The following is a 27,001-nucleotide window of genomic DNA, read 5'->3' on the forward strand; positions in this document are numbered from 1 at the left end:
TGGGAGGGCTGGTGAGGCAGGAATGATGGCAAGGAAAATAAAATGCTATTAGAAACACACCAGAGCATTTTATTTCTGGAGACCTGTCGTGGTGAAGTCACCTCCCACTTGGGAAGCAGCTCTAAGATCCTAACCTGTGTGAGGTGCAGAGAACTGCAAGTTCATGGACTTCAAAAACCTCAAGTCAAGGAGCCTGGGCGTGGTGGGGCAGCTCCAGTGCACAAACAGCTATCTACAGCCACGTGAAAGCTGGACTCAGCAGCATGGAGAGCCTGGGGACTGCCAGTGGCCCATGGCACACCTCAGACCATGGATGGACATAGAAACCCTTCCCTGCATGGAACTTCTGCCTCAGCATAAGAAAAGGGCAAGGAAAAGGTGCCCCATGGAGGAATCCAAGCTGTGGGGCTGTCTGACAAAGGCAGCACGGGCCTGGTTTGGAGGTTCTTCAGGGTGGAAAAAGGAGAGGATGCACCCACCTCATTCTGAGCTTTTTGTTTGTTTGTTTTCTCTTGAAACTGTTAGAAAATGGCGGTGGGGAACAGGAGAAAATAAAAAAGGCAGCTTGGAGGGTGGCTGAAGGGGGCTCAGCAGCAGCCACACTGCAAAGGAAAGCAACCTGATTGTTGAGAACAAAGGATTTCTACAAAAATCACTTCAGGTTTTTTTGTTCTCTGAAGGGTTATGAAGATCCACCAGGTACACACACACACACCCCCAGCACTGTCCCTTTACATCTCAAACACAAATACTGCAAAGTGGCAAAGAAGGAAAAAAAAAAAAAAAAAAGCAAATTTTTTTCCTTTTTTTTTTTCTTTCTTTCTTTCTTTCTTTTTTTTTTTTTTGGCAACTTTTAAAAAAAGAATAAAACTAAAATGATGGTTAAAAACAATGTGGTATTGGTCCCTAAATCTAGGAAAAAAAAAAAGATATTTGGGCACAACACTGAGAGTCAGAAGGGATTTGTTCTGAAGAATTTGTAACATCTGGAGGAAAAAAAAAAATAAAGACTGTAAAAGTAGCACTGGATTCTTTTTGGACTCGTTTGACACAGTCACATAAATTCATTAAAACATCAGGAGGGAAACAAACCCCCCCCCCAAAAAAAAAAAAAAAAAACCCTTTCACTAAAAAGCTTGGCCTTTAATCATCAGCTCTCGTTGAGGTGAATTTAGGAGAACAGGAAAGCTCGTACTGGAATGCTGCAGGCTGCTGCTTGCCAAACTGGGGAAACTGGAATGTGCCTGGGCCGGCGGCAGGGGGCTGGCCCTGCTCAGTCCGCGAGTTTCGCCATCTGCTGCTCCAGCTTGGAAATGCGCTCGTCCTGGCTGCTGATCGTGTCCTTGATGCACCTCAGCTCCTTCAAAATCTCATCCAGCTTGGCTTCGTTTTGCTGGGAGAGAGGAGAGAGGGAAGGGGCAGAGGAGGGAAGGGGCAGAGGAGGGAAGGGGCAGAGGAGGGAAGGGGCAGAGGAGGGAAGGGGCAGAGGAGGGAAGGGGCAGAGGAGGAAGGGGCAGAGGAGGGAAGGGGCAGAGGAGGGAAGGGGCAGAGGAGGGAAGGGGCAGAGGAGAGAAGGGGCAGAGGAGAGAAGGGCAGAGGAGAGAAGGGGCAAGACAAGAGGGGGCAAGACAAGAGGGGGCAAGACAAGAGGAGGGCAAGACAAGAGGAGGGCAAGACAAGAGGAGGGCAAGACAAGAGGAGGGCAAGACAAGAGGAGGGCAAGACAAGAGGAGGGCAAGACAAGAGGGGGCAAGACAAGAGGGGGCAAGACAAGAGGGGGCAAGACAAGAGGGGGGCAAGACAAGAGGGGGGCAAGACAAGAGGGGGGCAAGACAAGAGGTGTTGGTTAGATCAGGTGGCACACGTGCTGCAGACAGGAGGTTTCAAAGCAAGAGGCTCCCCTGATGGGGTTCTTGTGAGCCATAAACATGCCACAGGAGCACATCCTGCCCACCTGCCAGAGACACTGCAGTAGCTGTGGTGCTCAGGACCACAGCTGGAAAGCTGCCCAGCAAAAAAGGACCTAAGGGGCCTGGTTGACAGCTGGCTGAAGATGGGCCAGTGTGAGCCAAGGTGGCCAACAGCACCTTGGATCAGCAATAGCATGGCCAGCAGGACCAGGGTAGGGATTGTCCTCTGTATTGGGCACTGGTGAGGCCACACCTTGAGGACTGGGTTCAGTTTTGGAGTCCTCACTCCAAGAAGGACACTGAGGTGCTGGAGCAGGTCCAGAGAAGGGAAACAAAGCTGGGGAAGGGTCTGGAGAACAGGGCTGGTGAGGAGCAGCTGAGGGAACTGGGGTTGTTCAGCATGAAGGAGAGGAGGCTGAGGGGAGGCCTCATTGCTCTCTACAAGGAGGCTGGAGCCAGGTGGGGCTTGGTCTCCTCTCAAATGCAGTAAGTGACAGGACAAGAGAAAAATGGTCTCAGGTTGCTCTAGGGGCTGCCCATGGGGGTTGTTAAGGCCTGGCCCAGGCTGCCCAGGGCAGTGGTGGAGACCCCATCTTTGGAAGGGTTCCAAAGCCATGGAGACATGGTGCTGAGGGCCATGGTTTAATGGTGACCTGGCAGTGCTGGACCTGCACAGGCTGAGGTTCATTCGTCCTACTGTCTGTGCTGGGTTTTACACAAAAAACAGAGGTGCACAGCAGCTCTGCCAGACAGGTGGGGGGTCTGGACCACCAAGCCAAGCTTCCCTTTGTGTCACAATTCCCAGTAGTTTTCTACAGCTACAGAAACCTTGCCTGTAACACCATAACTCATGTACCACCTCAACTCCAGGTGACCCACTGGCACCCATCCCCAGGGCACTCACATCACACCTGCCTGAGCTTTGTGCTGAGCCCTCCTGCAGATGCAGCACTCTGGTAACCATGTGTCAAGGCCACCACAGCCCCCAAAAGCTTCTGGATTTTACTCACAGGGTTTGAGGCATCAGCTGCTTTCTTTGGAGCATTTATGAGATCACTCTTCTTGTTTGCAGCAGGCTTGTTGTCCAGTATGTTCTTCTTGACCACCTTGAGATCCCTGTTCTTGCCTGGAATGTACCCATGCTTCAAGGAGATGAGAAGGGGATCAGCATTCTTCCCCTCAAACCACTCCTCTGCTTCCAGAGCTGCTTCTGGGCCAGCTGTATCAGGGTACAGATCATCCTGGAAGAGGTCCGACTGCAAGCCAGAAGAGATGAGTTGGTCAAGTGCTTTGGGGCTGGGAGGCATGGGATGGTTTCAAAGCACATAAGCAGGAGGCATCCTGGCTTGGATCAGGAATGCTGTGTCAAGCAGAAGTAGAGAGGTGATTGTCCCCTTGTACTCAGCTCTGGTGAGGCCACACCTTGAGTACTGTGTCCAGTTTTGGGCACCTCAATACAGGAGAGATGTGGAGGTGCTGGAGCCAGTGCTGAGGAGGGCAAGGAAGCTGGGGAAGGGTCTGGAGAATAAATCTGATGAAGAGAGACTAAAGGAGCTGGGGATGGTTAGTGTGAAAAAGAGGAGGCTGAGGGAAGACCTCCTTGCTGTCTACAACTACCTGAAAGGACATTGTAGAGAGGCTGGGGCTGGTCTCTTCTCCCAGGTGATTAGTGACAGAACAAGAGGGAATGGCCTCAAGCTGTGACTGAGTAGGTTTAGACTGGACATTAGGAAACCTTTATTCATGGCAAGAGTGGTCAAGGATTGGAATGTGCTGCCCAGGGAGGTGGTGGAGTCCCCAGGCCTGGCTGTGTTTGAAGGTGGTTTGGCTGTGGTGCTTGGGGCTACGGTTTAGGGCTGACCCTTGTAGAGTAGGGTTGTGGGTTGGACTTGGTGACCCTGAGGGTCTCTTCCAACCTGAATGGTTCTGGTTGTGTGAGTGTGAGGCAGTGCTCACCTTCCGAGGAACCGTCATGATGATGGGCTCGCACTTCCGCTCGTGAAGCTTGAAGAACCTTCCAGAGAGAAAGAAAAGTGTCAGCCAGGTGTCAGGACAGACAGCCTGGAGCAGAGGAGGCCTCCACTCTGCTGCTCTACCAGGAGACACAGGCAATGGGAAATGAGCACCCCTAAGGAGTCCCACGGCCCTGCAAGGGCTGGAGGAAACCATCTGGGTATGTGCAGAGCTCCCTTCTTAGGGTGACCCCAGAGGGTGGCACTCTGGCCAGAGGGGGTTCTCAGTGAAGTGCAGCCCATTGCTTGGATTACCAAGGCAAGCACCACAGCCACAAACTCCAAAGTCCTCAGCCTGGCCACCAGGCACTGCTGCTGGAATATTCATGTGCTCCTGGGCGGTGTGGGCTCTGCTCCCTTTCAGGTCCTGCTTCCCACAAGCAAAAACTTCAGTGTGAGGGTGCTGGAGCCCTGAAGCAGGCTGCCCAGAGAGGTGATTCCAAACTCAACTTGACATTGTGATCCTAGGCAAGCTGCTAGGGGTGCCCCTTGAGCAGGAGGGTTGGACTTTCTCTCCAGAGAAAGAGATCACCTGCCATTTTGGGATTCAGGGATTAATAATCAAAAGAAGCATCAGAAGGCTTCAGGGACAACATCCAGCTAGGTCCCTACCAGCCAGGAGCCATCTCAGTGTCACAGACCTGCCTTCCTGAGCTGCTCCCTTCCTTTGCCACAGCTGCCCTCTGCTCATTGCACTGCTGCTTTAGGTGCTGTAAGGTCTCCCCAGAGCCTTCTCTCCTCCAGGCTGACCAGTCAGGACCTGAATGTCAGAGGTCCCAACAATCATACGGCCAGAGAGCTCTTCCCAACAGCGAGGTCCTACACCCAGCAGGACTTCCCATCTCCAAGGGCCAAGCTTGTGACACAGTGGTTTGCTAAGGGGGCAGGAGGCAGGCGCTGGCAGCCCCTCTGCTTACCTGGCAATCTCACACTTGTTGACATCCAGGCCCCTCTTTGGCATGAACCCCATGCCCCTCTGCGGCTCTTTGCTGCTGAAGGTGTTGAGGTAGTGAACGTAGGGGGACTCGTCCGTGATCTCGAAGTAGCGAATGCTGCTGTCACCCTGCAAGAGAGGCCAGCAGGCACCACTCCACAGGCTGCTCCTTGCTAGCCACGGGTCTCACCCAGCTGCTCTCCCTGCCAGGAGCACCGCCACAGAGCAGTGCGTGGTTTCGTAGATTCACAGAATGGTTTGGGTTGGAAGGGGCCTTCCAGATCACCCAGTTCCACCCCCGCTGCCATGGGCAGGGACACCTTCCACTAGACCAGGCTGCTCAAGGCTCCCGTTCACAGCTAGGTTTGCAGGCTAAAACCTCCACTGCTGCCCAGTCTCACCTCTGCAGCATCAGCAGAACACCCCTAAAGAAGATCCCTGCTGCAACCCCCCTACATCAGCTGAATATTTGCTCAGGAGTAAATATTCAAAATGCTCTCAAAATGTCATGGTGCAGTGACCTGAGCTCCTGTTTCAAGGCTGGAGGTGTCACCCTCCACATCTCCTCATGTGGAAAAGCTAAACTTCTGGTCCCAGTCAGGCAGAAGGACTTTAAGCCAGTTTCTCCTTGATTCCAGGCATTTCCAGTACACTAGCACCTCTGAAACAGCAGATCTAAATCAAGTATCACCTAGAAAAGCTGGAGCAGATGACCCTTGGGGTGCTTTCCAACCTGGCATTCTGACATTTCTCATTAGGTGCTTACAGAGATGGGATTCTTGAACCTACTTGCCTGGATCCTCCTTTGCACTCACATCTTGTCTTTGGCTCCTATTTGCAGGAAGTCCAAAGCTCTGCCATATGAAGTGGGGGACCTCAGAGCACTTAATGCCTACAAGTTGCTTTCAGAAGGGGGCAGTGGTTCCAGTTTTCTAACTCACAGAGTGACAGTGATTGTTGCCATGTGCCCCACCACCTTCAAGCACAAGCAGAACACCTGAAATGCACCTTCCTCCCACACTAATGTACAGTCATAGAATGCTTTGGGTTGGAAGGATCTTAAAGATCATCTGGTTCCAACCCCCCTGCCACGGGTAGGGACACCTCCTGCTAGACCAGCTTGCTCAAGGCCCCATCCAACCTTGAACATTTTCAGGCTTGGTGCCTCCACAACTGCTTTGGGCAACCTGTTCCAGTGTCTCACTACCCTCATGGGGAAGAATTCTTTCCTAATGTCTCATCTCAATCAAGCTTCTTCAAGTTTGAAGCCCTTTTTTCTCATCCTGTCAATCCATGGTTTGTAAGAGGTCCCTCTCCAATCCTTCAAGTCAACAAGATGTTTTGATGATGGTATCTCACTTGTTGCATTAAGAAGAGCTTCACCTAAGTAAATGCACCTCAGAGAAAGATCCATTTAGAGACCAGACCTTCACAAGCTCTCTGTATGGTCCCGCAGCAAGGACCAAACCCATTTCAGAGCAGCCTGATTTGTCTGTAGCTCTGCAGGGCTAACGTTTTGGTTCTACCTTTCTCAACCAAGATCCTTGGGGAACAATTTCCCTTAGCAGCAGTGTCCCTCTAAACACACCCAATGGCTCCCAAAGCTTCTTTTTTACCTTGCCACACAAGTAAATGATGTTGGTATCTGGATCGTAGAAGGGCAGCAGGACCCCGTTGCTGGTGTCCATCTCATGAAGGGCTATGGGCTCCTCCATGTTTTTCTGGAAAGAAAAATGATGGTGATGAAGAATGGAAAAGCTCATCCAGGATCTCAGTTATTATCAACTCTTTGTAGCCAGTGAACACACAGCAGCATCTCCATCCCCCTGAAGGGTCTTTGTGTTCCAACAACAAAAGCTGTCAAGGGTCACAAGCTTTTCATCCCCTGAGGGCATCTTGATCACAGGAATGCAGGAAAAACAAGACCCAAGAAAATTCAGAGCCAGGGGAAACACGTGAGAGTCATGTCAGCAAGTGCCTTGTGCCTGTGGGATGGGATTGTCACTGGATTGCTCTGCACAGCCAGTCAACACCACCCTCCTGGTGTGAAGGGCACATCCAGTGGCCTGGGGTACAACTGACCAATGCACACACTGCTCGTGTGAAGGGCACATCCAGTGGCCTGGGGTACAACTGACCAATGCACACACTGCTCGTGTGAAGGGCACATCCAGTGACGTGCACACAACCCCTCTGGGTACATCCCAGACACTTCAAATGTGCAGCTGCTCCTGGTGAGGCAGGAACTGACAGGAGAGCTTCACTGAGTGAACACCCAGCCTAAAGAACAGCAATATCTTCAGGCAGCCCAGAGAGGTTCTGAAGTCTCCTTCTCTGGAGAGCTTCCAACCCCAGCTGGACATTGTGATCCTGAGCAAGCTGCTGTGGGTGCCCCTGCTTGAGCAGCAGGGTTGGACTGAATGATCTTCAGAGGTTCTTTCCAACCCTGCCATGCTGGGATTCAGGAATTCCGGCAGAGGAAACTTGTGCAAGTGCAGGCAGTAGATGGAAGAAGGACTGCAATCATGACTTTAGCAGGTAACTGCAGGTCTGGCTTATTAACTCAAGGGACATTGGAGGAGGCAAGCAGTACTGGGACAGGAACCTACTGGATTCCACAGGGCCAGCTGCCGTTCGCTCATGCGGCTGAAGCCGGTTGTGAAGATGTTGCCATCAGCAAGGAAAATGGCTCGCATGGGCCGGGCTCCCTCGTGGGCTTTATCTTTCTCCTGAAAGAGATGGAGAGGTTAGCATCAGGGAATGCTTTGGGTTGGAAGGGACCTTCCAGATCATCTAGTTCCAAGCCCCCTGCCATGGGCAGGGACACCTTCCACTAGACCAGGCTGCTTAAGGCCTCATCCAACCTGGCCTTGAACACCTCCAGGGAGAGGGCATCCACAACCTCCCTGGGTAACCTGTTCCAGTTCCACACCATCCTCCCTGGAAAGAATTTCTTCCTAATCTCCAGTTTGGTTAGCTTCTAGTGAGGAACAGGAAGCCCAACTGGAGGTGGCTTCTCCTCTGGCTGTAGGATGTGCTGCTCCTCCATGTAGGTTGCCTTCTACTTGGAGCAACATCCAACAACCTTTGCTAACCACTTGAGGGAAGAACCCAGTTCCTAAAGTCCAAAAGAAGTGGTCATTCCTGGCTCCTTTCAGCTTCCAGGCTGAAGGAAGACTTCTCTGCAAGTTACAACACACAAGCAAGGCCACTGAGTTTCTGCTTTGCTCCCAGAACTTTGGTTGTGTAATTACACCAAAGGATTAGATGTGGAATTACAACTCCTGCAGGTTTTAAAACTGAGCCCTAAAATCCGAGTTCAAACACTAATCCCAGCAAAGCCAGACAAATCCTTCCACTGCTGCTAGCCCTCCTCAAACTTCTTCCTCCCTTTGAAAAATGCAGACTAGGACATGGGAAACACCAAGCAGGGAAGTTCATGGTTTTCTTTGGCCTATCTTTTAAACTGGGATCGAGTGCATCAGCAGCAGCTTTGCAGATGACACCAAGCTGTGTGGTGCTGTTGATACACCAGAGGGACAGGATGGCATCCAGAGGGGCCTGGACAAGCTGGAGAGGTGGCCCAGGAGAACCTCACGAGGTTCAACAAGAGCAAGTGCAGGGTTCTGCAGCTGGGCCAGAACAATTCTCACTATCAATACAGACTGGGGGATGAGGTGATAGAAAGCAGCCCTGTGGAAAAGGACTTGGGGGTGCTGATGGATGAGAAGCTGGACAGGAGCAGGCAGTGTGAGCTTGCAGCCAGAAGGCCAGTGACAGCCTGGGCTGCCTCAAAAGCAGCGTTGGCAGAAGATCCAGAGAGGTGATTCTGCCACTGCTCTGCTGAGACCTCACCTGGAATACTGTGTGCAGGTCTGGAGCCCTCAATATAGGAAGGACATGGAGCTGATGGAGAAGGTCCACAGGAGGGCCATGAGAATGATCAGGGGGTTGGAGCACCTCTGCTATGAAGACAGGTTGAGGGAGCTGGGGGTGTTCAGCCTGGAGAAGAGAAGGCTCTGAAGAGACCTAATAGCAGCTTGCCAGTACCTGAAGGGGGCTACAAAAAGGATGGGGAGAGACTGTTTACAAAGGCCTGCAGTGACAGGACGAGGGGCAATGGCCTCAAACTAGAGAAGAGCAGATTTAGATGGATATTAGGAACAGGTTCTTTACTATGAGGGTGGTGGAACACTGGAACAGGTTGCCCAGGGAGGTGGTTGGGGCCTCAAAGTGGAGCTTGACAGAGCTCTGGGCAGCCTGATCTAGTTGAGGATGCCCCTGCTGAGGGCCAGAGGGGGTTGGATTGGATGACCTTCGGAGGTCCCTTCCAACCCAGAGCATTCTGTGACTCCTCTGCATGCTCCTGCTGGTTCTCTGCTGCTCCTGTGACCATCATGGCAACTTACAGCAACGATTTCTTGTTTCCTGGGGTCGATGACTCGAACCTTCTTGTCTTTGGAAGCTGTGCAGATGAGGCTGCCGTTGCGATTCCAGCTCACGTTGTAGATCATATCCACGTGCATGTCATCCAGGGTGATCAGGGCTTCACCCGTTCCCACGTTCCAGATGATGATTGCATTGTCACAGCCTGGAAGAGAAAACAGCAGCTGAAGGCACAACGCTGCGGCGGCGGACGGCAAAAAAAAAAGTTAGCCCCAGAACAGCAGCAGGGAGCAAGGGAGAAAAGCTGCTGCAGCTCCAGAGCCTCAGGTGGTGACTCTCAAACAGGTGGGGCCAGTTCTCTTCCACATCTTTATTGGTGATCTGGATGAGGGAACTGAGTGCACTCTCAGTGAGTTTGCTTGACACTACGTTAGGTGGCAGTGTTGATCTGCTGGAGGATAGGAAGGCTCTGCAAAGGGATCTGGCCAGGCTGGATGGATAGGCTGAGGTTCAACAAGGCCAAGAGCTGGGTCCTGCATTTGGGTCACAACAAGCTCATGAAGGCTTCAGCCTTGGGGCAGAGTGGCCAGAAACTGCCCAGCAGAAAAGGACCTGGGGGTGCTGGCTGATAGTGGCTGAAGATGAGGCCAGGGTATGCCCAGGTGGCCAAGAAGGCCACCAGCATCCTGGCCTGGATCAGCAATAATGTAGCCAGCAGGAGATGGGAACTGATCATGTCCCTCTACTGGGCACTGGTGAGGCCACAGCTTGAATCCTGGGTTCAGTTTTGGGCCCTTCACTCCAAGAAGGGCACTGAGGGGCTGAGGCAGGTCTAGAGAAGGACAACAAAGCTGGTGAAGGGTCTGGAGAAGAGGGCTGGTGAAGAGCAGCTGAGGGACCTGGGGTTTTTTAGCCTGGAGAAGAGGAGGATGATGGAGAACTTCCATCTCTCTACAGCTCCCTGAAAGGAGGCTGGAGTGAGGTGGGAGTCAGTCTGTTTTCCCAAGGAACAAGGGACAGGACAAGAGGAAATGGCCTCAACTTGCCCCAGGGGAGGTTTAGGTTGGACATGAGGAACAAATTCTTCCCTACTCCCTGAAAAGGCTGTGCTAATGGACAATGACTTCTCCATTTAATTCCCATAATGATGGGATTGTTTTTCAGTGCCCAAAAGGATCTCATTGTACAGATCATACCAGGCAAGGAGAAAACTGATGAAGAGCCAGATTCTGGGATACCTGGCAGGGATCAGTGAAAAGGAGAAATAGTTTAGCCTTCTATAGAGGTGGATGGAAAGAGGGATGAGGAGAGTGCAGAAGGAAGCTATCACAGATGAAACCTGCAGATCAAACACAGCATGGAACAATTTCAATCCTGGAATTCATTCCTCCAGACAACCTCCTGACCTCTGTCCCTGGAGTGAGTAAAAGGCCAAGAGAAGGAAGGGGCTGCGAGCCACACGTCCTGGTGGTCCTAGCTGTTAGTCTTGTGATTCACCAGCCTTAAGCTGGGAAAGGAGAGAAGGAAAAGGAGCCCACAAGCTCTCCTCTGGGTGTGCAAGCAAAAAGAGGCAGGGAGGTGCTTGTGGGGGCACAGACCTGCGCTGAGCAGCACGTTGCGAGCCGTGGGGTGCCAGGCCACGATGCCAACTCTCTTGGAGTGACCTTCTAGCACCACCACCGGCTCCGTCAGGGACAGGGTCAGGCCGTTCTCGGGGATCTGCCACACCTGCAGAGGGGAAAGCAGAGATGGTTAGCCAAGGGCTGCCCCCCCTGAGGAGTGTGGTACCCAGCTGCTTCCTAGAATTGAATTGTTTGCGTTGGAAAAGATCCCCCAGTCCAACCAGCAACCCAATACCACCATGGCCACCAAGCTGTGTCCCCAGGTGCCATTGCCACACCACCAGGGATGGGGACTCCACCACCACCCTGGGCAGCCTGTTCCAATCCTTGACCACCTTGCAGCAAAGACAATCTTCCTCATCTCCAACCTAACCCTCCCCTGGCACAGTTTGAGGCCATCTCCTCTCTTTCCATCACCTGACCCAAGGAGAAGAGACCAACCCCACTTCACTGCAACCTCCTTTCAGGTAGTTGTAGAGAGCAATGAGGTTTCCCTTGAGTCTCCTCTTCTCCAGACTAAACAATCCCAGCTCCCTCAGCTGCTCCTCACCAGCTCTGTTCTCCAGACCCTTCACCAGCTTTGTTGCCCTTCCCTGGACACCCTCTGGCCCCTCAAGGCACTTCTTGGAGTGAGGGACCAAACGTGAGGGGCCTGCTCTTCTGAGGGAAGATGCTGCAGCTATGGTGGTGCTTACTTTACATCTCCTCTCTGCTGCCATTTAACTGGGGAAGAGCAGTTTGGTCCTGGCAAAGGTTAAAGCTGTCCAAGCCAGCGCTAGAGCAGCCACCTTTGAGAGGAAAGGGAGGTACTTGAGGGGAACAGAAATGAAAAGGAGCTTTCAAAAGCCTCCAGAGGACAGACAGATTTATTGTTTTCTTTAAGGGAATGCAGCAAACTGCCTGCCTGCTTCTTTCCTTCTGTTGTTCCTTCAGGAAAGCACCATCAGGACAAGGAACAGACCCCCAAGGATCACAGAAATTCCAGCTGTGGGGTCAGAGTAGGTTTATGCAGCTTCTCCAACTGGCAAGGTCCAGAGATGGGATAAACAAAACTCATCACCCCGTGCCCCAAGGGCAGGATCAGCCCCACCAAAACTATTCCTACAATTCAGCACTGGACAATCAGCTTTGAACTGGATTTGACCTAGATACAGTGCATGAAAAGCTGGAGGAACCCATCAGAGAGCAATTGTAGCTCCCTGTAGGTAGATGGCAGCATCAGAGCACTTTTGCTTCTCCTATTGTTTGCTGGCTCTGGAGTTGGAGAACAGACCCTGCCCACTGTGCCCACGCAAGCTGTGGGACCCAGCAGATGCGAGCAGAGTGGATTTGGGAAGCCAGGCAGACAGACAGTCAGACATGCAGGAGGGGGAGATGGCTTTTGGAGCTAATCCCAGTTTCTCCCTTTTCCCAGTGGTGGCTGCTGCTCAAATAAAGCCCCCCCGAGATGCAGAAAATCTCAGAGGGTACCAGCCCACTCCTAAGTAACCTTAAAATGATGTCACTTCACACTGACATGGCTCTTGGTGACATCACAGAATCACAGCATGGTAGGGGTTGGAAAGGACCTCTGCAGATCATCCAGTCCAAGCCCCCTGCCAAGGCAGGGGCACCTAGAGAAGGTCACACAGGAACACATCCAGGAGGATTTGGGATGTTTCCAGAGATGGAGACTCCACCACCCCTCTGGGCAGCCTGCTCCAGGGTTCCAGCACCCTTAAATTCAGGAAGTTCCTCCTCATGTTCAGATGGAACTTCTTCTGTTCCAGTTTGTGCCTGTTATCCCTTGTCCTCTCACTGGGCACCACTGATAAAAGCCTGGTGCCATCCTCCTGACACCCAGCCTTGAAGTATTGATCAGCATTGATCAGATCCCACCTTGCTCTGCTCTTTCCCAGCCTAGAAAGCCCCAATTCTCTCAGCCTTTCCTCATCAGAGATGTTCCAGGTCCCTCAGCATCTTTGTAGCCCTTGGCCAACCTCTCTCCCAGCAGCTTCAGCATCCAAGAAGAATGGAGCTGCAATGAGCACACAACCTCTGCAGGCAACTTCTCTGCCCTCTCCAAGCAGCCTGTTCCAGTGCTGGACCCAGAGGGGTGGTGGAGTCTCCATCTCTGGACACTTTCAAGGCCCATCTGTACTTGTTCCTGTGTGACCTTCTCTAGGTGCCCCTGCCTTGGCAGAGGGATTGGACTGGATGATCTCCAGAGCTCCCTTCCAACCCCTACTATAGTGTGATTCTGTGAGCATGTGCAAGACCATCTTCAGAGCAAACTCCTGTGCCAGGAAACTCCAGGACCACGTCTAAATGGCAGCCAGCAGGAAGGGGGAGAGAGGAAAAGGAGGTAAAATCCCACAGAAAAGGAGTTTTTCAAAGCCTCTGGAGAACAGATTTTTTTTTTTCCCCTCCAAGTGAAAGCCCCTGTAGTTTACAGCAGCTGCAGAGCAGTGTAATCCCTGGCAGATTACACAATTAACCTAATAATCCTGCTGGGGACTGAAACAAACCCCTATCAACCTACAACCCAACCACCTGGGAGTGTGAAAGGTCAGGGAATGCTCCTGAGGGATTGAGCCCACTCATTCCTGCACAGGGTGGGGTGCCCCCATCTTCAGCGTGGGATGGAATGAGATCCACAGGGTAAATGAAGGAACTTTCCCTCTGGGTGCAGGAACCAGCTTGCTGAATCCTAGAATGCTTTGGGTTGGAGGGGTACTTCAAGATCATCCAGTTCCAACTCCACTGCCATGAGCAGGGACACCTGCCACCAGAGCAGGTAACTCGAGGGCCTCTCCAAGCTGCTGATGGTGAGAACTCAGGATGTGCACACACCACCGCAAGAGGAACGTGACAGCAGTAGCAGCTTGTCAGTGGTCTCACTTGAAGGGGTTTTGGGGTTGGTTTGGGTTTTGCAGGGTTGTATTTTTAGCATTAACCTGACTGGTTTGTTTGTGATGGAGGAAGTGAAGTCATGGCACGGTGGCAGGCAGAGGTTTGGGTCTCAAAAAAGCAAGGTTTTTGCACCAAGAGCATGTGAGAAAGAAAACAAAGCCCTGTAAAGAGAACCAAAACTCTGCACCAACCTGAGGAGAAGCTGAGATCAGTTTCTAGACAGATCAGCAATTCCTCTAGTCACATTTTGGGAGGGAACAAACGAGTTTTCTTTACAATGTGAGTGGTAAAATTCTGCAACAGGCTACCCAGGGATGTAGTTGAAGCCCTGTCCCTGAAGACATTCAAGATCAGGCTTGATGTGGCCCTGGGCAGCCTGATCTACTTGGAGATGTCCCTGCTGCCTGCAGGTGGGTTAGACAAGATGACCTTTGAGAGTCCCTTCCAACCTGCTGCAATCTGTGCACGTGAGTTGGAGCCCTGGGTTTCATCTCCATTGCTGCTCTTGTTTCACTGGAGGAAGAGGCACTCCATGTTTTGGAGCTCTGGTCTTGGTTCATCTTGCCCTGCTATCACATCTTGACTGTCTTCTGCCAGGTTGGTGGCCCAGGGTCACTCCTTGCACTGTTCCACTTTTAAAGCAATTTGCTCACTCAGATGAACTCCACTCTGACCATGACATGCAAACTTCTTCTTCTCATGAAGCAAGCTTTCCATACCTTACAAAGACCCTTTGACACCACCTACAAGCCCTTCTGCCACCCAACATTTTCCAGCTGGATTCAAAAGCCTGCAGTGCATTACACTCATCCAGCAGAACGTCAGGCATGAAGATTTAAGTAATTCCTTATTTGCTGGCACAAGAAGATCATTCTTCAAAGGGAACACCAGAAGAGGCCAATAGAAGGTATGTGTGTGTTTTCAAGGAAGGTTTGCTGAGGAGATGGGGAGTCCCTACCCAGCTTTTCTGCAGAAGAAGGGAGAAGTCTGGCAAGAAACCCAAAGGTCACTGCTGTTGCCTACATGGTGTCACTTGTCTTGTCCAGGCTCTTGTGTGACCTGGACGTATGAAATGAGCCATGTTCTGGAGAACAAGGCAGAAAGAGGAAACACTCTGCCACTTGCAGACTATAAGCATTCCATTATATCTCAAACCACTTCAAGGAAGTTCTGTTTGCCAGCTCAAAAGGAATCTGTTGGCTTCACACTCCAACTGGCAAGGGCAGGAAGGGATGGAGGCCAAGGCATGCCCCAAGGAATACCCAGTGTGGGATGAAAGAAGAGTGTTCACTTCTCCACTCCCACCAAGGATAAGGCAGGCAGGGCTTTGGAGCAGCCAAACTTTTCCCTCTTTCGTTTTCCCCACACTGGGATCAGACAAAATGGCCAATGGTCTCCTGCAGTGCATAAAGAAGAGTGTGGCCAGCAGGACAAGGAAGGTTTCCTACCCCTCTACTCTGCCTTAGTTAGGCCACATCTGGAGTGCTGGCTCCAGTTCTGGGCTCCCCAGTTCAAGAGGAACAGGGACATGCTGAAGAGTGTCCAATGGAAGCTATGAGGATGATGAAGGGACTGGAACATCTGTCTGATGAGGAAAGGCTGAGACACATGGGGCTGTTTAGCCTGGAGAACAGCAGCCTGAGAAGGGATATGATCAATGTTTGCAAATATCTGAATGGTAGGGGGCAAGAAGAGGCCAGTCTCTTTTCAGTGGTGTCCTGGGATACGACAAAAGGCAATGGATACAAACTGGAACCCAGGCAGTTCCACCTCAAGATAAGGAAAAACTTCTTTGCTGTGAGGGTGCTGTAGCCCTGGAGCAGACTGCCCAGAGGAGTTGTGGAGCCTCCTTCTGCAGAGACTTTCAAGACCCATCTGGATGTGTTCCTGTGTGACCTGCCCTGGGTGACCCTACTTTGGCAGTGGGGTTGGACTTGATGATCTCTGGAGGTCCCTCCCAACCCCTAACCATTCTATAGTTCTATGACTCTATGACAGTGGTGTGCTCATATCCCATGACCTGCACAAAGGTGGTCTCTGTGCTAAGCACTGCCCTTCCCATCATCTTTTTCTACTCTACCTCCAAATGATCTCTGAATGCATCAGATGTGACAGCAAAATCAATGTGTATCCTGTCAGATCACACCTATCAAGGGCCTTTCACCAGAAGAACCTTGGTGCTGCTACAAAGTTAAATCTCTCAAGCTGTCCAAGCTACAAAGCCCAGCAGTACCAGGAAAGATGTCTTCTTCCTCAATCCTTTATTTCAACCCCTAGCCTAAGGACCTCCAGCACCATACCTGCAGTTCTCAGGGTATTTCCACCTTCTATAAATCTGAGGTTTTGTTTATAGGGAAATGCTTTTAGCACTGAAAAGAGCCAAGTTAACCAACACAAAGGCTGCAGACAGCTCAAAATTATGGCTGGAGGGAAACAAGCCTCTTCAACCCAGAGACACTGGTTAGATAGCATCTCAAAGCCATGCTCTCTCCCACAGCAAATGTCTGCTTGGCACTGATGAGAGCTGTTAGGGCTGAGGGTGAGATCCTAAACCCTTGAGTGCCAAGGCACAGAAGGTCTTCAAAAACACCCAGTGACTGATTTTCAAAGCAGCTGCCACTTGTGCAGGAAGCCCCATGGCTCCTCTACCACATCAACCTTGTCTCATTTCACTTGGCTACTGAAGAGCTCTGAGCTGATGAACAACCACTTGAAAGCCAGAGGAGTTTACTCAGTGACAGACTGTCCTCAGGAAGCAGGGACTCCAAACCCTCCAGTGAAGACAAGCAAAGCAAACAGGATGCTAAATTAGCTGTGCCAGGACACACCAGTGATTAAAAATGGGAAGGCTCATTAGCTCATCCACTTTGTTTCCAAACAGGCCAGGCCAGGGTAGTTCTTCACACACTCTAGCTCTGTCCAGCCCAGTTAACAACTCTCCCAAACGATTTGGGATACATCATTTCCCATCAGACGTTATGCAACACTTACAGCAGAGTCAACTTAAGCCTTCAGTTCTCTTTGCTTTCTTCATTGCTATGCTGGCAGCTGGCACTAAGCTTCAAGATGATTTAAACCTCCAGCTGACACACACCTAACATCTTCCAGACCATGAGCTGTGTGTGGTTGTTCCTTCAGGCACAGTAAGAACTTCATTATTCACAGATTCACAGAATGGTTGGGGTTGGAAGGGACCTTAAAGATCATCTAGTTCCAACCCCAACACCTTCCACTAGACCAGACCACTCATGGTTCCAAGCTGGCTTTGAACACCTCCAGGGAGGGGGCATCCACAACCTCCCTGGGCAACCTCTCCAGCTGCTCAGTGCCTTCCTCTGAAGACACAGTTGGGCCAGCAGGTACCACACACAAATACAAGCATGCAAGCTCACACCAGCTACACCACAGTGCCTGTCCACACATGAAGTCCACAGGGATGGAGGGAAGTTCACCTCTCTCTTCAGTGGGGGTAGATGAGCAGACAACCCACCATCAACCCAAGCCCCAGGGAGCTTTTTCTTTTTTGTGCAGTTGCAGGCTCAGATCCTCACAGACACTTTGTGTCTATGTTAGGAGCATCTGGACAACTTGTAATTGAACCTTGCTGGATTTTCTGCATCATGCAACCCCTCTGGAGCCTCACAACACATTTCTCATTGCACTTGGATTAGAGACTCATTTTGCCTCCAAAAGGCAGATCTGGACCTCAGCTTCACCTGCTTCTGTTGATGCTCACGTTTCAGAGAGCCCTTCCCCTGGATCCTAGCTTCTGGAGGGACATTCCTGCATCCTTGCTTCTAGCCCAGTAGTGAAAGTTTCAAACACAGAAGCTTGTTGTTTTGGTTAATATTAAATATAGGACATTTTGTTAACATGCTTCAGCTTCCAAGACTGCGAGATCACAGGCAAAGAGCTGTCCCAGGAAAAGCCTCTTGGGATGAATCCCCTCCCAAACATTTGAAGGATGAACAGAAGCAAAGGAATTTATCTGCCATGATCTATAATAAGATTTCAATATAACATTCAGCCTACAGCATTTCTAAATATGGCCAAGGATCCCTGAAGTTATTTGGCATTCTTTCATCTCCCAAGGATTTTCTTTCACTCTTTTCCTGCCCTATTTCCATACAGAGGGTTCCACATCCATCCCAGAGCAAGGTCTTCTATTGTTCAGTGGGCTCTGACCAAGGGAAAAGAGGTCTCAGGACCCAGGCTGGCAGGTGCAGAATTTGGATTGGGTTTTACTTATTAGAACAAAAAAATATCCTTCTGACACCTACTCACAACCTGTAGATACAGGAAAAAAATTAAAGCATCACCCTCAAATCAAGGACTGAAGAAATTCTGAACCTTGATGGGCTTGTTCCCTTCCAACCCTCACCTCTTCCTGACACACAGCACTGCATCCACTGGGTTATTTGAGGTAAGGAACCACCTCTGCCTTCTGCAAAAGCATTGCCAAGCAAAACACCTCACCACTGACCAGCACTTTCTCATCTCTCCTCTTCCCAAACATCAGGCAAATCCCCAGGGGAAGGAAAAATACAAGAGCAGTGGAAGCCAAAGCCAGGAAGACACAGGGCAAGTCCATGACACAAAGTTCCACCTCAGTGGAATCATGGAATGATTTGGGTGGGAACAGACCTTTCAAGGTCATCCAGTCCAACCCTCTGGCAGTCAGCAGGGACATCTGCAACTAGAGCAGGTTGCTCACAGCCCTGAACAACCTGACCTGCAATGGTTCCAGGGATGGGGCTCCTCCCACCTGTCTGGGCAACCTGGGACAGGCTCTCACACCCTCAGTGCCAAACACTCCTCCCTTCTCTCCAGTCTGAATCTCCCTCTTTTAGTTTAAACCCTCATTTCTTGTCCTGCCACCACAGGCCCTGCTAAGAACTCTGGCCCCAACTTTCTTCTTGGACGCTTTCAGCATTGAAAGGCCATCAGAAGGTCTCCCAAACTTCTCAGAAGTCTGAGGTTGTGCCTTCTCAAGCAGTACCATGAGAAGAAAGTGCCAATCATGAGAGCCCAAATCCTGCTGTTGTGCAGCTAACAAAGCTGCTCATCTCTACTCCAGTTTTCAGCGAGGTCCTGCAGCCAAGACAACATCATTCACTCAGCTGAGACAAGATGTGCAGAACATCCATGATGACTCTCACACCTCCAGACTCTGCTCTTGAGGTCAGATGAGATGTTCTTCAGCTAGACAAGAGCCCAGGGCAGCAGCATTCTGAGCAAACGAAAGGCACTCACCATGACAGTGCAGTCCTCGGAGCCGCTGGCGATGACCTGGTCATTATGGGGACACCAGTCTATGTCCAGCACTGGTCCTGTGTGACCACACACTGTTGGGTAGGACTTGTCAATCCTGCCTGTCTGGAGGGAGGAAACAAGAAAAGAGAGCTGTAATCCACACAGCACATCTCAGAGCAGAGGAAGATGCTTCCTTATCGTAGATTCACAGAATGGTTTGTGTTGGAAGGGGCCTTCAAGATCATCCAGTGCCAACCCCCTGCCAGAGGTAGGGACACCTCCCACCAGCCCAGGTTGCTCAAGGCCTCCTCCAACTTGACCACAAACACCTCCAGGGAGGGAGCATCCACAACCTCCCTGGGCAACCTCTTCCAGTGTCTCACCACCCTCACTGAAAAGAATTTCTTCCTAACTGCCAGTTTAAATCTCTCCTCCCCAAGCACCAATCCATTCCCCCTTGTCCAGTAACTCTTTCCTTAATTAGTCCTCCATTAATTTAATTAATCCTCCATTAACTCTTTCAGTATTCAGAATGTCATCAAATTGGAATCATCTCATGGATTGGAGGAGGAAACAAACCAGCACCTCTCCTCTCCAGCACCAACTAGCTGGAAGCTCCTGATGGTGCAGGGAAAGGGCTCAAGGTTCAGCACAGCAGGACTTGGCTGCCCATATCTCAGCAACTGCTGTGACATCTTCCCTTTGGCCATCCCCAGTGTTTTGGGAAGAGGGCTCTGCCCCACCACTGAAGCTCTGGCTTAGTCTGGGCTTCACAGCAGTGGACAGGGACAGCTAAAGACAACCAAGCTAGAATTTTAAATGGAGTTGCTGGTCACTGAGTTCACCAAGCCTGCTTGTTTTCATCACTGAAGGACTTAACCTGGACTGAGAGTTTTGAGGACAGAGTTATGCAGAGGAAAACACTGATTTCAGGAATCAGTTCTGTAGACACAGCCAGCCCCAGCCACCCCCTCCTGATGTGAGCCTCTCTATGGCCAGAACACCAAGGCCACCAACATGCTGACAAAGCCAGGCTCACCACACAGACAAGAGAACAAGCTAATGAGATCTTCCCATCTGAGCAGAGATACACCCAGTGATGCCACCCAGTTGCTGCCAAGACACCGACTTTGCCACTTGGGTCTACCCTTTCCTGATGGAGCCCCTTCATATCCTAAAGCACCTGACCATGCCCAAGCTGCTGGTGCACCCAAAACTTCAGCTTCTTCCCTGAGCAAGGAAACAAAATCACTCTAGCTGATCATCTTGGGCAAGTCTTGCACACGTGGGAAGCAGCACCTAAAATCCTGAAGACACAAAGGCAGGGTGAGCAAGAGACACCTGTACTTCCAAGGTCTTGCTCCAAGAGGTTTTGTTTCCTGGGAATGCTGTTGTGGCCTTTTCAAGAGCTATGGGAGAAGAGAGGCAGGAGGAAAAGGTCTGGGATGAGGTCTTCTTCTTTTGTGTTTAAACATGCAGAAAAATGGCTGGCATTTCAGCTCTGCCATTCCACAAGCACATTCCCCAACCTTGGAGGTTCTATCTCCTAATGTATGCCTCCCACCCAGCTCCATGTGGAAGGCTGGTCCTATTCAACACTGCCTTAGGTACAAAAGATCCAAAATAATGCTGGATCTTGGCTTTTAAGGACTACTGACCTGAAGACCTCTACTAGCAACAAAACAAGACATGGGTCCAAACAGGCTGAGCTACAGAAACAAAACAGAAACAAAATGGGCAGATTTTGGAAGAAAAGAAGGGAAAAAAGGCTAAAAAAGCTGTCTCAGTGAATCAAATGCTCCTGAAATTATTACAAGTGAAAGTGTTGTGGCTGAAAATCCATAAAGCAGACATTAAAAAATTAGAGTCTCTGTAATCCCTCTTGGATGTGAAATAGGATTAAACCCAAATAATATGAATACACCCAACTTGCCATGTGGAGTCCAACAATTTTAACTGATCTAATTAAAAGAGAATCATGCAGAGCATTATGCCCATGGATTTCAGAAGGCACATTGCAGGCTAAATACAAACAGAGACCTAAAAAAAAAAAAATACAAAAAGGAAGAAATATGATTACTAGTGTGATAAGTCAGTGACTACCTGCTCTGGCTCCTCAGCAGGGCTGAGAGTAATCCTCTAAGAAGCAGGCAGGATAATGATTTGCAGGCTGCACGAGTGCCTGTCACTTTAGGTTAGAGGTTTTTACAGTAATTTATTACTGGAAGGAGGCAAAAAAAAAAAAAAAGTCAAAACTAAATTCAATTTGCACAAATTAAACCTGGAACTTCACCTTTCAGTTTTGATCAGGGTGAACCTGACCAGCCTCAGCAGCAGCAGCAGCCAACTGCCTGTGACAGGCAGCTGACCCCAGGGAGCAGGCAAGCCCAGGGGCTGCTTTTGATCATCTCCAGAGGAGCTCCTGTCTCTAACAGCCCATCTTGTACTTCCATCAGCTCACTAAACAGCTGAGGGCAACGAGGAAAAGGAGACAACAGAGCCTCTGCTCCAATGCAGAAGGGACCTGCACAGCCATGGGCTTCCAGCTCCCACAGAGTGAGGCCCTTTGCTTCAGCAGGCAAAGATTAGGTTAGACACGAGGCAGAAATTCTTCCCCGTGAGGGTGGTGAGGCACTGCAACAGGTTGCCCAAGGAGGTTGTGGATGCCTCCTCTCTGGAAATGTTCAAGGCCAGGATGGATGAGGCCTTGAGCAATCTGGTCTAGGAGAAGGTGTCCCTGGCCCATGGCAGGGGAGTTGGAACTAGATGATCTTCAAGGTCCCTTCCAACTCAAATCATTCTGTGACCCTACGAAAGCAGCAAGCCAGATGAAAGCTCCACCTTGTAACGATAGAATCACAAAATTGTTTCATTTGGAAGAGACCTTTAACATCACTGAGCTCAACCCAACACCACCATGGCCATTGAACCTTGTCCCAAAGAGTCATGGCCACATTTCTTGAACACCTCTCTGGGCAGCCTGTTCCAATTCCTGTCCACTCTTGCAGCAAAGACATTTTTCCTCATCTCCAACCTAAACCTTCCCTGACACGATTTCCAGCCATTTCCTCTCCTTCTATCACCTAATACTTGGGAGAAAAGACCAACCCTCCCTCTCAGGGAGTTGTAGAGAGTCACAAAACTGAAAGAATCACTGCTTCCTAAATGGGCAAATTTGGGGGGGAAGGGAGAAAAAATAAAGGGAAAAAAAAAAAAAAAAGGCCTCCCCTCAGCCTCCTCTTTTCCAGACTAAAGCTGGAATCAACCAAGCTGAGATCTAGCTCCACCAAGCTGGAGTCAACCTCAGTCTTGGCATCAAGGTGCAGGTCTTTTGGAGAAGGACAAGATACACTCCTGAGGTCAGAGCCATCTAGATCAAGCAGAAATTGCAGCTGCACAAAGGGGAAGTTGAACCAATCCAGGCAGACATCTCCCTGCACTGCCTCAGAGATGAGCAGAGGCTTATCTTTGTCATCTGTAAAGCACAGCCTTCTCCTGCCTGGATGTGCCTTGTGACATCTGAAAGCCATTTCCAGCAAGGGAACAGACAGAGTGAGGACAGGGGAAATGAGAGGTTATTTAGAAGCAGTGTGGGAGATGCAGCAACCTCAAGCTCATTTATTCACCCAAAGGTACAGAAGCAAGCTAGCAAAGTGCAAACAAGAGGAGGAGATGTCACACTGCCTGCAAACATGACAGCTCCCCACGGGAAGACACCACCAGGGAGATGCACAGCTCAGCACCATCAGCTTCTACACTGGGGCATGGTACTGCTGCATGAGGACCCAACTCAGCTGCCCACCAGGGGTCACAGCAGGCTCCAAACAGCAAAATGAGACTAAATAAGGGTTCACAGAAAGGTTTGGGTTGGAAGGGACCTTTAAGATCATCTAGTTGCAACCCCCCTGTCATGGGCTCATCCAAACTGGCCACAAACACCTCCAGGGAGAGGGCATCTACAACCTCCCTGGATAATCTGTTCCAGTTGCAACCTCACCACCCTCACTGTACAGAATTTCTTCCTAACCTCCAGTCTAAATCAGCTCTCCTCAAGCTTCAATACATTCCCTCTTGTCCTATCACAACAAGCCCCAGGGACAGAGAGGGAGAGAATGGGTGACATTAAAAGGTTGCAGAGCTGCTGCAAGCTGCAGTTGAGCAAGGAGGAGTCACTTTCAGAGAAGCTACTGACTTGTGGTTAGAGACAAAACTGTCTTTGCAGGGCAGAGGAAGCCACAGAGCCTTGCTGAACACATCAAGAGCAAGAGTTCCCCTCGGTAAGGCTTCCAAATGCTCCTCATCTGCTCTGCTTTAAAACCCCCAACACTTTTATTAGAAAGGGGACAACCACCTGCATCACCACCCCAGGGCCTGCCCCAGCACACTGCCCCTCAGCCACCCTGCAGGGTGAGAAACAAGTGGTGTGCAACTGGGATGTGTAACTTCACCCCCTCTCCAAGGCAGCCTTGCAAACACCATCCATGCAGGTTAGACAACAGCCTGCTTCCTCCTCTCAGCAGCATTTCCCCTCTCCAGAGCAGGGCATCCCCACTCATAACATCACAGAATGGCTTAGGTTGGAAGGGACCTCAGACATCATCTACTCAGAGATCATCATGGGCAGGGACACCTCCCAGCTAGATTTGGCTGCTCAAGGCCTCATCCAACATGGCCTTGAACACCCCCAGGGAGGAGGCAGCCACAGCCTCCCTAGACAACTCATTCCAGTCTCACCACCTTTGTTCTGAAGAACTTCTTCCTAAGCTCCAGTCTAACCCTGCCCTCCCTCAGCCTCGAACCATTCCCCCTTGTCCTGTCTCTAGACACCCTCATGAAAAGCCCCTCTGCAGCATTCCTGTAGGACTCCCTCAGGCATTGGAAGGCAGCTCTAAGGTCCCCCCCACAGTATCCTCTTCTCCAGGCTGAACAATCCCAGCTCCCTCACCCTATCCTGACAGCAGAGGTGCTCCAGCCCATGGATCATCTTTGTGGCCTCCCTCTGGGCTCACTCCACCAGCTGTGTGTCCTTCTTACGCCAGGGACACCAGAACAGGATGCAGCACTTGAGGTGAGGTCACTCCCCAGAGCAGAATAGGGGCAGAATCCCCTTTTGTGACCTGCTGGCATCATCCACAATTAGCTGTGCACAGAAAAACTTTGAAAACCACTATCTGGAGAGGTTTTACCAAAAGGGAAAGACCAGGGTATTAAAAACCCCTCACCAGCCTCTAAAATCACCAAATGTCATGTTTCTAAACCCAATTCCCTTGAAGAGATGCCTCTGCCACAAGGACACCACGAGGCTTGCAGCTTTGCTGCCAAATGGGTGAGTTTTCATGCTGCTGTTAATACCCCCAGGTTTGGGGCTTGCTTTAGTTATTTTCCAAATGTAAGCTTTTAATTAGGGAAGGATTGAAAAATAAATCTCAAGTGCTGATTCTGAGCTTAAAATTAACTCATTCTGACTTCAAGAAATTCAATCCTCCTCATAAGCCATCAGGACACTCTGGCTGAGCAACAGCTCACAGTAAGGACTTTGGAAACTTTGAGTTGTGTTTTGTAAAAAAAACAAACAAACAAAAAAACAAAACAACAAAACTCAGCCAAAAGAAGTGGAATTTGAGATTATTGATATGCTGGATGGTGGTGACTAGGGGCACACTCAATATTCAGGGGCTTCCCAGGGATGTGGTGATGCTTTTCACTCCTCTTCTTCTCCCTCCTCCCCACTGAGGCCTTTGGAGTCTCTCCTCTCAAGACCTGTTCCTTTGCCTGTCCTACTGCTGTGGGATCCTTCCATCATTCTTCACCCATCCATCATCCACCCATGATGATGCTGAGGGGCCTGGAGCATCTCTGTGAGGAGGAAAAACTGAGAGCCCTGGGGCAGCTGAGCCTGGAGAAGAGCAGCCCCAGAGGTGATCTGAGCAATGCTCAGCAAGAGCTAAAGGACCTGTGGGGGGCAAGAGGATGGGGACAGACTCCTGTCAGTGGTGCCCAGGGACAGGACAAGGGCAGTGGGCACAAAGTGGAACCCAGGAGGTTCCATCTGAACAGGAGGAGAAACTTCTTTGGTGTGAGGGTGCTGGAGCCCTGGAGCAGGCTGCCCAGAGAGGTTGTGGAGTCTCCTTCTCTGGAGAGCTTCTAAACCCATCTGGCCATTGTGGTCCTGGGCAAGCTGCTGTGGGTGCCCCTGCTTGAGCAGGGTGGGTTGGACTGGATGATCTCCACAGGTCCCTTTTAACCCCTATCACTCCCTGATTCTGTGCAGAGGGGGTAAGCTGGCCTCACCAAATGAATTAATTGAGTGCTTTCATATAGCCCAGATCAATGAAAAAAAAAAATAATGAGAATGATGAGAATAAAAAAACCACCACCAAACAACCTGTTATTAAATCCAGAAGGGCCAGCAAAGTGGCACAGGAAAACTCTTCCTAAAAGTGGTCATTTTATGAATTAATTTGACTGCCTTACAATCACTTCTCTGCCAAAAAAGGGCAATTGGTTGCAGGAAGCAGCTAATGGATTATGGTAAAAATATCATGGAGAACAGCTGCTTCCCCCAAGCCAGGGCTGCACTCATTAAAGTCTCCCTTTAAAAGAGGGAAGTGGCATCGAGTTGCACAAGCCAAAAAGCAACTCCCCCCACCCTTTACTCTGCAGAAGTTTGAGGAAGGAAATCAGGTCACAACTGCAGTTTGAAATACCAACTGGCTGGAACCTCCTCTCTGTTAGAGCAAACACCCCTTTCTTTGTCAGCCTAACTGTGCTGCTTTCCTCCACCAAAGTTTCACAGAGAGTCCAGCTGAGTGAAGTTTAACATGCTCTGGCCACTGAGCCTCCATCACTGCCTTGCAGCAGCTGGCTGGGCAGGAAGAAAATACTGCAGGAGAGTGTAATAAAGGGGCACTGCTCTCTTGTGACCATGACAAATAGACATTAGTCACCCAGTGAACCAATCAAGGCATCCAGAACTAATTCAGAAGATTACAGACAGTGTGGTTCCCCCTAAAGGTCTTACTGTAGTGTCAGGCCACGGGAGGCTTTAAAGCCTTTGTAACTATGTAACTGCTCCCAAACCAGACCACTCTCAGCATTCCTTCTGCCCTCCAGGAATTCCTCAGCGTGCTCCTGATCTCCTTTTAGCACCTTGACAGCTGCAGGGGCTGTGACATTACAGTAGACATTACAGCCTGCTACAGAGCAAAGACAAAGGTCCTTGTTCTGGAGTGCCCAGGCTTCAGTGGATGCACAAAGAGGGAAGAAAAATGCAGTGACAGGCAGGGGTCGTGCACAAAGCCAACCCTGCCCTGAGCAGGGAGAGCAAGGCTGCAGAAACCATGGCACTGTGCAGCCCCTGAAGATTTGGCATCACAGTTTGGAGGGGTTTGGGTGTGTGGGCAGGATGGTGGAGCTGGCAGCAATAGAACTGCATCAGCTGGGGGACTTCATGGTTTGCAGTGGGTGCTTGTAGCTGACTGGAGCAGCACCTTGAGGACTTCATGGTTTGCAGTGGGTGCTTGTAGCTGACTGGAGCAGCACCTTGAGGACTTCATGGTTTGCAGTGGGTGCTTGTAGCTGACTGGAGCAGCACCTTGAGGACTTCATGGTTTGCAGTGGCTGCTTGTAGCTGACTGGAGCAGCACCTTGAGGACTTCATGGTTTGCAGTGGGTGCTTGTAGCTGACTGGAGCAGCACCTTGAGGACTTCATGGTTTGCAGTGGCTGCTTGTAGCTGACTGGAGCAGCACCTTGAGGACTTCATGGTTTGCAGTGGCTGCTTGTAGCTGACTGGAGCAGCACCTTGAGGACTTCATGGTTTGCAGTGGCTGCTTGTAGCTGACTGGAGCAGCACCTTGAGGACTTCATGGTTTGCAGTGGCTGCTTGTAGCTGACTGGAGCAGCACCTTGAGGACTTCATGGTTTGCAGTGGGTGCTTGTAGCTGACTGGAGCAGCACCTTGAGGACTTCATGGTTTGCAGTGGGTGCTTGT

General features: G+C 50.6%; 1 protein-coding gene across 4 annotated transcripts in view; it reads right to left on the reverse strand.

Annotated features, from left to right (window-relative positions):
• Positions 1-1,128: 1,128 nt before the first annotated feature.
• The window catches only part of CORO1C (coronin 1C), a 37,000-nt gene continuing 11,127 nt past the window's right edge, over positions 1,129-27,001 (reverse strand). Inside the window, exons 2-10 of one of the 4 annotated variants that reach the window (XM_054392928.1) lie at positions 19,010-19,132; positions 10,841-10,970; positions 9,266-9,447; positions 7,466-7,585; positions 6,473-6,577; positions 4,840-4,985; positions 3,867-3,924; positions 2,987-3,166; positions 1,129-1,432 (exon numbers count right to left, since the gene is read on the reverse strand). In XM_054392928.1, the coding sequence (XP_054248903.1) occupies positions 1,274-1,432; positions 2,987-3,166; positions 3,867-3,924; positions 4,840-4,985; positions 6,473-6,577; positions 7,466-7,585; positions 9,266-9,447; positions 10,841-10,970; positions 19,010-19,132 (1,203 nt within the window). In that variant the 3' untranslated portion in view covers positions 1,129-1,273. Of the gene's footprint in view, positions 1,446-2,984; positions 3,167-3,866; positions 3,925-4,839; positions 4,986-6,472; positions 6,578-7,465; positions 7,586-9,265; positions 9,448-10,840; positions 10,971-19,009; positions 19,133-27,001 lie in introns of all 4 variants that reach the window. The other 3 variants (XM_054392927.1, XM_054392930.1, XM_054392931.1) reach the window with 3 other exon arrangements.

Source organism: Indicator indicator, chromosome 26, assembly GCF_027791375.1.
Source record: "Indicator indicator isolate 239-I01 chromosome 26, UM_Iind_1.1, whole genome shotgun sequence".
Classification (NCBI taxonomy): domain Eukaryota; kingdom Metazoa; phylum Chordata; class Aves; order Piciformes; family Indicatoridae; genus Indicator; species Indicator indicator.